The sequence below is a fragment of the Orbicella franksi genome, chromosome 10 (genome assembly GCF_964199315.1).
Source record: "Orbicella franksi chromosome 10, jaOrbFran1.1, whole genome shotgun sequence".
Classification (NCBI taxonomy): Eukaryota; Metazoa; Cnidaria; class Anthozoa; order Scleractinia; family Merulinidae; genus Orbicella; species Orbicella franksi.
Window position 1 is genome coordinate 28,559,018 of NC_138154.1, and position 14,714 is coordinate 28,573,731.

At 39.8% G+C, this 14,714-nt stretch overlaps 4 protein-coding genes across 4 annotated transcripts in view; 2 read left to right on the top strand and 2 right to left on the bottom strand.

The window, feature by feature from the left end:
• The first annotated feature begins 319 nt into the window (after positions 1–319).
• Positions 320–5,426, top strand: LOC145501791 (uncharacterized). The gene is made up of 3 exons (XM_081481182.1): positions 320–443; positions 2,936–3,135; positions 3,344–5,426. Exons 1-3 carry the CDS (start codon positions 395–397, stop codon positions 3,584–3,586), a joined length of 492 nt encoding a protein of 163 aa, XP_081337308.1. The 5' UTR covers positions 320–394; the 3' UTR covers positions 3,587–5,426.
• Positions 5,427–7,016: 1,590 nt separating this feature from the next.
• LOC145500656 (cyclic GMP-AMP synthase-like receptor) lies at positions 7,017–9,901 on the top strand. The gene has a single exon (XM_081480172.1). The coding sequence runs from the start codon at positions 7,469–7,471 to the stop codon at positions 8,633–8,635; it is 1,167 nt and encodes a 388-aa protein (XP_081336298.1). The 5' UTR covers positions 7,017–7,468; the 3' UTR covers positions 8,636–9,901.
• A 745-nt stretch (positions 9,902–10,646) lies between these two features.
• On the bottom strand, positions 10,647–12,158 carry LOC145500892 (cyclic GMP-AMP synthase-like receptor 1). The gene has a single exon (XM_081480428.1). It carries the CDS (start codon positions 12,156–12,158, stop codon positions 10,935–10,937), a length of 1,224 nt encoding a protein of 407 aa, XP_081336554.1. The 3' UTR covers positions 10,647–10,934.
• Positions 12,159–13,716: 1,558 nt separating this feature from the next.
• Positions 13,717–14,714, bottom strand: part of LOC145500891 (isovaleryl-CoA dehydrogenase, mitochondrial-like) — a 13,915-nt gene continuing 12,917 nt past the window's right edge. Inside the window, exons 11-12 of the mRNA XM_081480427.1 lie at positions 14,358–14,430; positions 13,717–13,851 (exon numbers count right to left, since the gene is read on the bottom strand). Coding sequence (XP_081336553.1) covers positions 13,718–13,851; positions 14,358–14,430 — 207 coding nt within the window. The 3' untranslated portion in view covers position 13,717. The remainder of the gene's footprint in view (positions 13,852–14,357; positions 14,431–14,714) is intronic.

The following is a 14,714-nucleotide window of genomic DNA, read 5'->3' on the forward strand; positions in this document are numbered from 1 at the left end:
ATACGGGCTTTGAATTAATTAAACTGATAAAACATCGAATATATTGCATTATCACGGGTTTAAATGTCGCAAAATACCTCGAAGCATGTAGGTACCCAGACAGGTTGCATAATTCAAGCACTAAGAAATTCCATGTTTTACTACGCGTATTCCATTAAGACGCATGAACTAAATCAAGAAACTGAGTGACACAAATGGCCCTGCTGGTCTCGCACTTTCGGAAATATCACTCGCTCATTCGGCGATGTTCGGAAATCTTCGGAAACTACATCTGTAAAATGGGTGGCATAGTTGATTTGATGAATTCAGTTCAGCTTTTGTCTCAGAGCCGAAGGGCGCTGTTTTATAAAGAAATCCGCAGTTCCGGAGACTCCAACATTTGCTGTATTTCAAGATGGTCAGCTCCTTCCTGTGCATTTTTGCGCTGTTCGCTTTGCCAAGCGGTAAATTATTTGTCCTCTAGTTCAACAAGCGCGCGGAACACAAATTTCTTGTCGCAATTTCTTCTGCAAAGACCGAGCTTTGGGTCTTGCTACAGCAATCGTCTTGAGTGAGCGCAAAAATAATCAACCATGATGGCTTAGAGTGACAAATAGTAATTCTTTTCGAAGAGGCTAAGAAAAGTGATTAAAAGTTACGATCGGTTCCGCAGTGGCAAGACGAGAAGTTTTGTCAGTGAGCAGCAATCATAAAAAAGCTGCTTCAGGCAATATCCTGCACCCATTATTTAAGGGTACAAAAAGTTTTTAGCCTATAAAGCTAAACAGAATCATATTTCCGATTGAATCTCAGTAGTAAACTCCTGTCATCGATATCTGAAAGAACACATGAATCAGATGAAAGCAGGTCATTGTTGTTTGGGAGAAAAAGGAAAATGTTGCTGTTTTAAAATTAATTACTTAGTCTGTTTTTTTTTTATTACTCGAATCAAACTGTCACTTCACCGTATCCACTGAATTTGAAATTAAACCGTTTCTCTTGCGTTTCGGATTTAAAACGATACAATCTACCAGGGGTTTTCAATATTTCCGTTAAATTTTGAAGTTAACATATTCAGTACAAAGGAATTGTTCATCAGAATAAATGAAGAATGAAGATATTTTAAATTAGAGCACAGATTAATTATTAAAAAATGTTTTGTGGTTGTGACCTCATGGAGGCATTATACTTAACAAATAATTTCTACATTTTCATTAATTCGAAGAAGCAAATTTTTCATTGGCAGTTTTAGAAACCAGATGAAGTGTTCTTGCTCAATTGTCGCCCAACTGATCGTGGCATGTTTTAACCCGCCAATAGGATTCTCTATTTTCATCCACCGTGTCACCGTGTAATGTGAGAACTTTGTAGTCAATCACAAATAAAACATGTTTTAGCGCCCAGGTTGTTAGCGCTATGTTATAAAAGAATTGGTTCATACTTTTAGGTTGAGAAAAATGAATCAGGGTATAAAAAGCTTTTAGCCTATGAAGCTAAACAGAATCATATTTCCGATTGAATCTCGGTACTAAACTCCTGTTATCAATATCTGAAGGAAGACATGATTCAGATGAAAGCAGGCCTATGTTGTTGAAAATTTTCAAAATTGGTTACTTAATCTGTGTTTTTTATCACTCAAAGCAAACCGTCACCATGTCTAGTAAATATAAAATTAACTTGTCTCTCGTGCGCATCGGATCTAGAAGAATACGATTTACGTTGCATGGTTTCAAATATTTTCTAAATCTTGATGTTAATATTTTCAGCTGCTCAGTCCAAAAGAATTGTTCATCAGAATAAATGAATAATTAAACTATTTTAAATTGAAGCAAAGAGTAATTATTCAAAAATTTCTTTGTGGTGGTGACTTTATGGAGCTATTTAATATGCTTATTAACAAATAATTTCTCAGTATATTTTTATTAATTCGAAGAAACGAAATTTTCATTGGCAATTTAGAAACCAGATGAAGTGTTCTCGCTCAATTGTCGCCCAACCGATGAATAATTATGCAAATCAATGAAAAACAAAATCCCTCTAGGTTGACTACGAGTTTGAAATAACGCCTGCCATTTTCCCCTCCCTGTCCCCCCAAAAGCCAGCGCGTTGTCTGTTCTGAGGAGTGATTTCCGCATGATCGCAATCGAGATCTATCTTAGCGAATGTTGTCACTACTTTCGCTAAAATAGATCAGTTTCGGTTGCGGTAATATGGGAGTTTATGATCTTCTTCATATGTGCAATTAATCGGGCTCCTGAATGAAAGACATTACGCTGTACTTGTAAATAAGCATAGCCTGGCCGATTTTTTTCTAATAGTCTGAATTTCAGCTGCCTATACCTTCCCAGCGCTAATTAACTTAGATCGAGTTCGTACCTTCATGCTGCGTAAATGTTTCATGTTTTTACGGTTATTTTGTTTCAAAAACGTTGCGATGGGAAATGTACCAGAATGCAGTGCGTGGATGTTTTGATTCAAACGATCGCGTCCTTCATTAGGAAACTGGTACCGTGTTAAGAAAATGAGCTCAATCGCTCAACTTTTTCTGGAACGATCGCATCTATCTTAGGCCAAGTCAAACGTCGAACGTCACATGAGACGAAAAAAGTTCATGATAATTTCGACGTTCGACTCAACTGAGTTCGTCCGACTGAATTTAGAGAAAAAAAAAATTTCTGGCCAATCAGCGAGAAGGAATTCAAACACTTCTGGAACTTGTTCGGTAAGAGTAAGTGCGCAGGGGCTCTTCCGCTCTTGATGTAGACTTTCGCACGAAAAATATCGCGTCGTCCAGACTAGCTGTCCCTGAGTCCCCAAGGATGATTCCTAACATGACCATGGTCTCCTTTCTCTCTTATTTTATCGCGTTCAACGATAAGAGAAAGACATGAGAAAATAAACGCTATGATTAGTCCACTAGATAATAGTTTCCTTTTTCTTTTTTCTTTTGATTTAGTTCTGGCCATAAGCTGCTACCAATGCACTTCACAGCCACCAGAGACCATGTGTACTTCAGGAAATATAAATATCACTGACTGTGATACCTTAGGTTTGCCTAAAGGGTTGTACGACGCATGCATCAAAATTAGCATAGAAACGTCCATGGCGGAGCAAACTCTGACTATGAATACAATGGCTTGTACGATGAAGGAAATCTGAGTTCAGTCAAGTTTTAAATACATTTTAGAATGGTTTAATTTAGGGAACAAGTCTTGAATTCTAGATTTCCCTGGTTTAACTGCCTCCTCGTATTGTTACTAACGATTTGACACTCCTTTGTTACTGATAAGCCAAGATAATGTTTGTTTCACGAATCAGTTATCATATTCCCCTATTGAATATCACTGTGTTATCTGAACTTTAGGCTATGTGTGAAAAAGCCAAGAGGGATAGTTGCAACATAACTAATCCGGGAATGACCATAAAGAAATGCGAGGCCAGTTGCTGTTTCGAAGACAAATGTAACGGGATCATAGGAGGGTCTGGATCCGTAGGCAACGTTCTTGCAAACACTGCGCCAACAAATAAAGGTTCCTCTTATGTTGCGTCATTCATCGCCACCTTTATGAGTGTGACAGCTCTTTTCGCTCATTTTTTCATTCACTAGTTGATATATTAGCGCCGCACAATGACAGATTCTACAGCAAATAATAAGTTCATTGTGTGAGTTAGGATCCTTATTTATGAAATGTATTTGGACTTTTTTCTGACTGGTTCAATAATCACGCGTTTGAAAAACGTTGTGATAGTAACTAAAGGGACAGTAAAGAAGGGTGATTGTGTCCTGAAGTATTTCAAGTGCTTTTAAATTAAAATATCCATTTTAGAAAGTTGTAGGCTGTTGCGGTTCATATGAAGCCATTTCAGCCTCATGTAATAACTTGAATAATCAATCAGATGCTTGCATGAATGAGATATCCTGACTGAATTTAACAAATGAGTAGGCATGTCACAACCTAGTTATCACTTAGTATTATTAAATTATCAGATAGTTGGATTCACGAAAAAACCCAGGGCTTTAGGTGTACAGTGTAAGAGCTTTCATTGTGATAGTCATTAAAAACTGTAGGGTACTGTGTGGTACATCTTTCTCAGCCAATCGATACAGTACCGTTTGCCATGAGATGTAGATCAAATTCGTTAAGTTATTATGGCAGGGAAAGGGGAAATGTGGGAGAGTCTACTTAAAAGCGCGGTCCCTAGCGGGTGTCTCAAAAGAGAGAAAGACCTAAGACTCCCTCCGAATCTCAAAAACTAAGACAAAGACCTCTTCCAAATTTCAAAAAACTAAGACCTAAGACCCCCTCCGAATCTCAAAAACTAAGACAAAGACCTCCTCCAAATCTCAAGAAACTAAGACCTAAGACCCCCTCCGAATCTCAAAAACTAAGACCTGAGACCCCCTCCGAATCTCAAAAACTAAGACAAAGACCTCCTCCAAATCTCAAAAAACTAAGACCTAAGACCCCCTCCGAATCTCAAAAACTAAGACCTAAATAACGTAGTCCACACAATTCTATTGTTTATAAGCCAATCAGATACGAGTAAATGACTCGTGTGTTCAGTCCAGAATAAAACTTTCGGGCCAAACAACAAATTTGATGTTCAATACTGAATTCGACATTTTCTGAGCAAATCCGTTGGCATTTTTCGTGAATTTTCGGTATCAGTAATTCTGACAACTCTCGTGTAACTGTATGGCTACAAAAAGGCTATCATTCTGTTTTTACAAAATTATAGTCTGTGATTACTGAAATACATGTGGTTGACACGAAAAACGAAAATGAAATTAATGCATAGAGTCGGAACATACAAAAAGGAATACTAATGATAAATCTCACCAATATCGTCACGTTTATGCGACTGAATGAGAAATTTTCAGAGGCAACTTTCCCGCAAGAGTCATCGGCAAGCTTCCGATTTTTTTAAAGAGTAATGAAATTTAATAATTAACGTTGCAGCTTGCACATGCGCCGGGCCGTGAAACCCTCCTTTTATCACTACCAACCTCAAAACCACAAAAGCGTAATCGCTCTTCTTATTCATAAAATAACTGAGCTATTACGCGCGCTCTTATTGGTCGGTTTGTGTGTTTAGGTGAGAGTATGTAACCACGGTTGTGACGTTTTAGATTCGCGCGTATTTTTGAGAATTATTTTAGAAAAGCAATAGAGCACTTCCTCCGTGTTTACATGACCTCATCTAAACACTCGGAGGGTTGGGAGAATTCTCGAAAGTTATGTAAACCCTCGACTGCGTCTCGGGTTTGCATAACTGTCTCGAATTCTCCCAACCCTTCTCGTTTTGGACATTATCTGTTCCTCGAGGCTCACAGTTCAACTGTTCGCTACTCGGAACAGACAATGTCCGCGGACAAATATCCGTGCATGTTTTCGTACCAAATGAAGGCTATTGTTTATATATCCAACAAGCGCGAGTGGAATAATTGTCAATTAACGTAGATTATGAAAATCTGATAGATATTTAAAGTTAGTGCTATATTACGTCTTTAATTATCTTTATTGCTGTAAATAAGAAGACAGGTAAAAACTATGCTGATGTTACATATTGAATCATCTTTGTATGACATTGTTCTTCAACAATGATAACACACCATTTCTTTTTACCTCTTACTGAGTACCTTTAATAACCTTACAATCAGTCATCTTTCCCAGGGGCGGACCCAGGAATTTTTGATTGGGAAGTAGGGGGTTAAGGGTGGGAGGGGGGGGGGGTGTAATGGGAGTGCAATCTTAGGTTCAGAAACGTTTTGGCGGGAAATTGCTTCTCTCTAACAACCCCCTTCTAGTCACGGTACTTTGGACGTGAATTGTACTCGTAAACGATACACCATTGGACCATCCTCCTCCTGTCGTCAATATCAATGTTAAGGTGACGAGTGCATGAGAAAGTCCTGACAAGGCTTGTTTCTGAGATATGACTTGATTCTTCTCAAGCCGCAGAATAAACGCTCAGCTTCGGCTGAACTACCAGGAGTGTACACCTTGTTATAAGCAGAACACTATGTTGGGATATTTCTCCTTGTTAGCATAGTTTACACGCTCGATAAGATTTCATGGTAGTGGTTTAGCTGGTATGTACTGTTTTCAAAAGTATTGCCGGTCTTCATGTGACGTCATAATTTTCCAAAATTGAAAATACCTAATCCTACTGAAAATTTAGGTTCATCAAATGTAAGACTCTCTAATTAACCTTTAAGCTCGACAGCGTTCTTCATTTGTAACAGAGCGCGTTTGAATTTCTAAATTTATGCGTTGCGTGACATCAAATGGCGGCTCGAGAAGGCTCTTGGGTAGGTCAAAAGATGAGTCACAGCGTAAGTTTTTGCTAACTGAACAGTTCTTGCTCTAGAAGAAGTGTCGGAGCTCTAGAGTAATAACTTTTCGTTTAAATAGCAAACCTCAATAACAGATGTTTCTGTTACTTAACAGCCGCCATGTTTGTGTCCCTCCGAGGGGCACCAACATGGCTCTATAAATTTGGGTGAAACACTTCTCCAAATAACGCGCGAATGAAAAACCGCACAGACCTCAATCTTGGCGAGGTTGTTTATATAACAATCATCTATCATATTCCGATTCTTGAGTTGTTGTTGTTGTTCTTCCTCTGCTTGTACAACAACAACTTGTTACTTCTGACAGTTGACTTCTTTTAACACTGACTACTTCTACTTCTAACTACAACCTTACCATACACTCACTTTTATGCTAACTCTAGGACTTCTAGCTACTCACGGAACGCAAGCCAAGAGTAGACCAGGTGGTCCAAAACAAGGCAATCGGATGTAAATCCGAGTACTTTCTTTCATTGGCCGAATTGTAACTGTTGTTTTATTGCGCATCTCACTTGGGTTGAACTAACGAGAAAATTGAAGTTCTGGCGAATTTATTGAAATTGATAGCGTTGCTTTGCTCGCTTTCCTCTAAATCCCAGTGATCTACTGGCACTGCTGCAAAGTTACAATCAGGAGACATGCTTTTCAGTGGCGGATCCAGACCTTGAGCTAATGGGGGGAGGGGGGGGGTTGTTTTGCTCGCCGTGATTACTTCTTTAGACCTTTAGACCCGCCACTGCTCTTTCTTTTAGTTAATCCTACCTTAGTAATTTCTTCGTAATAAATAAGTATACGTTGGCGACGCAGCCTGGTTGCCAAGTACAGTTTCAAAGTGGCGGCATCCAAAGTCGAATTTTGGGCTTCTTTCGAGACGAATTTTTTCAGGCACTTTAGATGCTGAAACTTTAGTGAGTGGAAAAACCCAATGTCTACTTGTCATAGGTGGAGCCAAAAAAAGTATGCTTTTTGAAGTGACCTTCTCCTTTAAGTATTCAATGATGAGTTAGTCAAATGACCGCTGGCTCAACTGGTTTCCAGCTTTTCTCGGTTGGAAGAAGTGTATTTCTGCGAAAACCGGAAGTGTCTTATCCTATGATCCGAAATTCTGGCTAAAACCATTCTCTGTAGCTAAAAATGCGACGTTTCCCGCGCGATTATTTAGAAAAATTATACAACGAGGCAGAGTTCGATAGGGAACACGAAGAAGTGAAAGAAATCGAGGAGAGAATTATAAGTTTAGTCAACGAAGTCTCCGAGTATATCGGCCGCGAGGATCCTCTGTTTAAGAACTTTATTATTCCTAGCGGCAGCTATTTTGAAGATCTTAAAGTAGAAGGTCCTGACGAATTTGATTTTATGCTTTGCCTGGAGCGTCTTTCGAAGCCTGGTGTCGGTGTTGTAAAGGATATACCATTACGACCGGTGCCCGATCCAGGCTATGTCGATGTTCAAGTTGCTAACGACAGCGTTCGTCGTGCTTATAAGGAGCAACAATACATTTCAAATCGAGGAAATCTGAAATCTGAAGTGCTCTTGAGACGATTTCAAGACCTCATCGAAAGGGCGTTAAGCAGAAGAGAGAGACGCCCACGGGAAATGTTAGCTGAATATGTCCAGGTTGAGCTTAGAAAAATCCCTGTCACGATTAAAGTCCGTTGGCAAGGGAGGAAGTATTCCAACTATGAAATAGCCGTGGATCTAACTTTATGCATCAAATTGGGCGGCAAATGGCCGGCTGCATCAGATATACGCCGACGGCTTGATAGAGGACATCCTGGCAACGACTTTTTTCAAAAGGCTGTTAGGGAAGGCTATCATCTCGTGGCGTCCACAATTGGAGAATCGGGTAAACATCGGCCTTGCTGGCGTTTGTCGTTTTCAGTTGCCGAGGGCATTGTTCTGAAGAGCATCTTCAACGACCCAATACTGGTGCACAAGGTGACACTTAAAGTTCTTAAAGTCCTGCGAAAGAAACACGAGGAAGACTTGTGCCTTTTCGAGGCAGCAAGCGCCTCGTTCAATGTAACCTGGGCCTTTCATTCGTATGTTCTTAAGACAATGTTCCTTCACGAATGGTGCGAATTTCCGCAAGATTCTTTCTGGACGAGTGATAAACTTGGAGAGCGAGTCAGAAGCATTCTAGAAAGGATCCAAAACAGTGTTAAAGAGAGAGACATTCGTAGTTTCTGGGTTCCAGACTACAAACTCTTTAATTTCCGGGCTAGGAATTCAACCCAGACCAAACAATGCGAGATTAATCTTTCCCGGCTCATGGAAAATCTCGAAAATCTACACATTTAGGCGCCATTTACATGGTCTCGTGCCCTCCCCCCGAGTTACCCTGGGCGAGTTAACCTTTCAGTGTGTCGTTGAAAAAGCCAGACAACCGTTTATATGAATGTCCCGAGTTGTCTCGGGGGGCGAGACAACTCGGGTGGACGAGTTCTCCCACCCCGGCAGGTAGGGTAACCCTGCCATTCTCATATAAATACTTTGGCTAGCCTAACCGGGACAACTCTCGGCTTGCCAAATGTCACGTAATACCTAAATTTTATGTTTTAGGGTAGAAATTTATATTACATGAGGAAACATTAGTTCAACGGAGCCCAAAGTGATCGAATGACCAAAAGAAACCCAAAGAAAAACAGGATAACTACGCAATTGATTGAATATCTATTAAGGGCTATAAATAATCATCCAGGGTCAACCTCTAGGCCAACTGGAGGGACAACTTTTTCTCATATAAACGCTCAATGAAGTAGCTATTGCCTCGGTTACCCGAGATTTTGACTATGTTTTTAACATTGAGATTCCTCTTATAAGGATTTATAATGACGGTAGGCTTACAATGACAAACTTTTTAATTTTAAGGACCTCACTTTCGAATTGATTCAGTTTGGCCAGGGTTTTGAAGGGTTCGTTTATACTTAGTAACAAAACAGATCAAAACATTATCTGCCGTAGGTGTTTTCAAGCTTTTGTTTGAGGAAGGAGTTGATTGTTATGAAATCACGATTTTGGTGTTGCCATCCAGCAGTAAAAATTTCTCGAAGATTCTTCTCTTTATCCAGGCATCGGCATTTGTCCCCTTTAAATTAAATTGTGATGTGAGTAGGATTAGCATTATATTAACAGAGTAACAGACCAGAATTCAGTGTTTCCTATGTCAGTGTTATTTCATGTTTTCACATTAAATGTGGCCCACTGTTGACAACTGTTGTCTCATTTGGAATGAGTTTCTCCCTTTAATCTAAGCTCCCTATGTGGTATTTGTGCATTAATAAATGCAAAAGCTGACGTCACTGATATATTTGCTTTATTTTTTTTTTGTTTTTCTCTATGTTAGTTTTAATTTCGATCTTTATTGGTCAGTCCAGTTCGAATATGTCAGATTTTTACTACAAAATAACGACAACAACAACAAAAAAAAAAATGCAGAAATCTGGTTTAACTTCTTTCTTTCCCGCCTTTTAAGTAGCAAGATTCTTAGGCGAAATAGATACATGCATGTTTAGGAAAGATTGAATCACAACGAGCGACACCGCAAACATAGCGGTGGATGAACAAAAACATAGATAGATAGATAGATAGATAGAAACTTTATTAAGAATGTCATCAACCACCTAGCTGGGGAAAAACTCCCCTACTAATACGGGGACATAACAAAAACGAGTTAAATTAGAAAAAAAAAAACCTATAGCTATTTACAACAGTAAAATTTTAAATCCAAGTTAAAAGATGTTATGGGACTATGTACAGTGGATTTTATAATACAATAATACATACTTAAAAAAAGTTCTTTAGGAGGAGCAGAGGGGACAGCCTCTGCAGCCATCATCTAGTAATGCATCAAGATTGTTGAGATTTCTGATGTTCGTCTTAAAAGTGCTGAGAGATCTGGCCTCTCTCATGCTCTTTGGTAATTTTGACCACAATTTGGGTCCTAGATATCTGATCGAGTGCTTACCATATTTCACCGAGTTAAACCTTGGCATTGTAAAGTCAGATTGTCTTAAGTTATACGTACTAGGGTTATTGCTGAAAAAATCACAGAGATAATAGGGGCATAACTTATGTTTAACTTTATACATCAAAGTAGAGAGGTCTTGAAGTCGTCTATTAAGTAATGTGGGCAGACCGGCCCTCGCGAGCAGTTGATTATAGCTTGAGCTGTTGTCCTTAAAAACTGCTCTGAGGCCTCTTTCTTGTATTCTCTCCAGTTTTCTAGTATCGCTAGCTTTACAAAAGTGCCATACTAAGTGACAGCAGGTAACGTAGGGTAAAATGGCGCATTTGAACAATGCCTATCGACAATGCATTAAAAGCAAAGAAAATTAATATTTCAGTAATTTTGATGCCACTAAAGGGTGACGTGACTAAACCTTACACAAGTGAAGTGACGATAAAAAATCTGTATGTCTAAAATGGATACATTAAAATAATGAAACTCTATCTGTAGCGACCTAGTTCAGGTTGCGCTATGCCAACTTGAAGTTCGCCAAATACTTTCCAGTTTCTTAGCTAGTAACTCACAAACGGAAAATGTTCTGGCTCTGTCAAATTTTCCGTGATGTCCTAAAAAGAGCCAATGTATGATTGCTCACTTATCGATGAGCTGTAACATCTCAAAGTACGTTATTAGCGAACACAGTTTCTGTTCGCATTTCTTCGTCCTTGTTCTTCTCCTTGCTCGAAAGTTAAAAAGTTTGTAGTCAGGCAACCAAAAACTTCGAATATCTCTTCCTTGGAGGCTTTTATGGATTCTCTCCAGAATACTGTGGATACGCAGAGCAAGTTTGTCAACATTCCAGTAAGATTCCTCAGGATGTTCGAACCATTCGTGTAGAAACATTGTCTTCAGTACGTACGAATGAAAAGCCCAGGTTATCAGGTATGAACTTTCAGGAACTCCAATATAATCTAAAACGACTTCTGGGTCATCAAAGTCGGGCTCTTCTTCGTAGAGACATAGCTCAGACTCGTTTTTCTTCCGCACAACTTTTAAAATCTTAACCGCTGCCTTATGGACGAGTGAGGAGTTTTTGCAAAGCTGTCTCAATAATATTCCCTCCGCTTGAGAAAATGACAATCGCCAGCAAGGCCCTGGCTTACCCGCTTCTCCGATACAGGATGCAATAAGATGGTACCCTCCTTGGCTAGCTTTCCTGATCATCTCGTACCCGGGATGGGATCTGTTACAACGATCCTTCACGTTAGAATCTTCCGGCCATCCATTCACCCTGATACATACGACTAAGTCGACAGAAATTTCATAGTTTTTATATTCAGTTCCGTTCCAGGTGAGTTTCAGTGTAACTGGAATTTTCCTGAGTTCGGCCTCAAACTCCTTCGCCAGCTTTTCAGAGAAATGTTCCTTTTTGTCTCTCAGAACTTCATCGACCAGGTCTTTGAACTTCTCCAGCAGTGTTTTTGGCTTCAAGAAATTTTCCTTCTTCTTTGAGGTGTATGTTTTCCACTTCTTCCGAGAGACAGGGTCTTCTATTTCAACTTGAACGTAGCCTGGATCTTGAACTGAGCGAAAAGGAATTGCTCTTATCGCGCAAACCCCGGGTGTAGACAATTCCTCCAGGCATATCATAAAATCGAACTCGTTAGGCCCTTCGACTTTGAGATCCTCGTAAAAACTTCCACTCTGGAGAATGGTGTTCGTGAAAAGTGGATCCTTTTCGGCCATGCTTTCTGCAATTTCTTGCACCAAGTGCCTCACTGTTTCCTCTATCTCTTTCACTTCTTGGTGTTGCCTGTCAAACTCTGCCTCTTTGTATAATTCGCGTAATCGCTTGTTTTTCAGTTGCGGCATCATTTTGTCTTCTGATGAATCGAGAGACAAGACTTCCGGCTTTCTCAGAAAAAGGTGCTGTACGAAGGAAGTACGTCTTCTCTCGTTCCCAGAGCCTCTCGGTACAAACGTCCCTCAGGGGATTTGATTGGAATTGCGGAAATGCGACTACGGCTATCAGAAAAAGAAACGTAATTTTGAAGGTTAAGATTTGACTCGAGATGACTTCCACGGGGTCGGGATCGTGTCGTAAGAGACGTGGCACTGAAGTTGCCTTGACTTGCACGTCACAGGCCAAGGGGTTATAAGCTGCGGGGTTTTTTTTTCAATAGAGAAAACAAGGAGCGGGCGTCCGGTGACACTCCATTCCACTATAGCCAGCGGAACAAGTGGAATAAATTAACGCAAACGAAAGAGAAAGAAAAAAGAAAAAAAAAGGCAATTGTAGTTACTAAGAAAGGGTAGTTTATCATAGAAGGAGGTTGACAAGATACTCTCTTGAGAGAGCAGAGCTCAGGAGGTGGTAAGCCTCAGAAAGCGCTTCTTTATCAACTTGAAAACAAACAAACAAACAAACAAAAACAAAACAAGAAGCCAGATTTCGTTAGCAACATCACATTTTAATAGCATTTTGACTCAAGTGAAATTTTTCCAGGTGGGCTATAACACTAGTATATACTTCGCATTTAACAAACCATTAAAAATACTTGTTTAGACTCCAAAATAACATTTATTCTTGATTCTACAGGTATGTTAAAAGCCAATATTGTTTATTTCAAATTTCAGGGAAGACCCAGTTAGGGGGAAGCGTTTATTCTTAAGACTCTTCAATAAAGCGTAGATTTTGTTGTCGTTAAATACAGGCCTTTCTTTTGAGTAATTTATGACCCAATAAATATAATTTAAAAACCGCGTGAACATTCAAATGCTGTGACACTCACAACTACAGACTCCACCGACGTGACTGACATTTTTATAACATCGCTTCAGATCCAGCCTTTGTACTCATGTAAAATAGCATAATATTCGCATTCTACTTGTTGCGATGCAGTACTGCTTTTAGCATTCGATGATAAGAGATTACAACTCTTTGAGTAGCCTCTAAATGATCCAAATCTTAATTCTCCTAACAAGTTTGCTACATTTTCCAGCACATAGGTAACAAGAAAGATAATCGTCAATTCAGCGATTTGTTGATTCAACACCAAATTCTCAGAATAAGCAATAAAAGGAATGTAAGGAAACGAGTACAGACAATTCATGCTTTGAACTCGGATCCTAAAAGATAAATTTGAAATGTATACCCATAAAAACACCGCTCCATATTTCCCTTAGCACTGCAAACGTGTACACTGCTTTAACCCCGCTGTATAAAAATTATGCGCAGATTCTTTATCCTGCGAGTAGAGTCCCTTCCATCTTCCCGACTTTTCTCAGTAGGAAGATCGAGGGGACTCTGCTCGCAGAGTACATCTTCTCTAGTTCCTTTCTTCCGCTCGTCCTCAGCAAACGGAGCCGCTAAGGGTTCAGACTAAGTGGACTGTGTATGAGAACTGACAATACACGTATAAAAAATATTTCACTTAAAGGAATTCCGAGTTGAGTTTTTCCCCTATTAACCATCTTCTTATTTCGCTCGTACCAGCTCCAATCTCGTACAACTTGGCGTCTCGTAGAAATCTCCCTGTAGGGTAGTCGTTGATATAGCCATTTCCACCTAGATGACGAGAAAAGCAGATGTCGAGATTAATATTTTCTACACAAACGTTATGTGAAACGTCACCCATTTCCCAATGATGCGTGACCAGAACAAGACAGTGAACAGCCTAGTTCCCAGGGTCTCTCATCTTACAGAGGGCGGTAACATGAAAGACCCTGGGAACAAAATTGCACAGCGAAAAACGATGTCCCCCAACACGTACATGAAGTAAGCTCAACGGAAAAGATTTGTGTGTGGCTTCACGTTAAACTACATGCAAACAAAATTATCATATCAGACACGAACGGCAGAACGAGATCAACAAAATTGTATTTTAAACTGACTATGGGGAAATCTTATGCGGCCTTATGCGCCTACTGGCGCCTCGAGAACTGATGATAATGGGGAAATCTTGCCTTGCAACTGTATATGACTCTCTCTAGCTGACAAAAGAATTACACGTAACAGATATTCGTCAAATCTAGTGCAACTCGAGTTTGAGCAATTACAAAGATAACACTTACCTAAAATTTGAATAGCATCTAACGCAACTTGTGTGGCATTCTCGGCTGCGTAAAGGATCACACCAGCGCAGTCCTGGAAACAAGAAAATACTGACGTCGACAGTGATACAAAGGGCGATCTCAGCACTGTTATGGATAAGTTATCTAGAGCTTGGACAGTTTTAGAATCAATAGTGAGTGTAGTCTTCTCACATTTTCTGGTAGCTGTGAACGAGACAACTCATATATTTACGCGTTGAATTCTCAGCCCACTGGAGAGGCGTCTAAAATTCCTCATTGATGACGTAACAGTACAGAGATCCGTGGAGTGTCCTGATTGGCTATTACTCTGTTTTGAATTTTCGCGCGCAAACAAGA

Excerpts from the sequence above, each read along its gene's own strand:
- LOC145501791 (XM_081481182.1), top strand. The coding sequence starts at position 395 with ATGGTCAGCTCCTTCCTGTGCATTTTTGCGCTGTTCGCTTTGCCAAGC. Across the intron at positions 444-2,935 it reads GCTGTTCGCTTTGCCAAGCG|TTCTGGCCATAAGCTGCTAC; the intron begins GTAAATTATTTG and ends CTTTTGATTTAG. Across the intron at positions 3,136-3,343 it reads CTTGTACGATGAAGGAAATC|GCTATGTGTGAAAAAGCCAA; the intron begins TGAGTTCAGTCA and ends TCTGAACTTTAG.
- LOC145500656 (XM_081480172.1), top strand. The coding sequence starts at position 7,469 with ATGCGACGTTTCCCGCGCGATTATTTAGAAAAATTATACAACGAGGCA.
- LOC145500892 (XM_081480428.1), bottom strand. The coding sequence starts at position 12,158 with ATGATGCCGCAACTGAAAAACAAGCGATTACGCGAATTATACAAAGAG.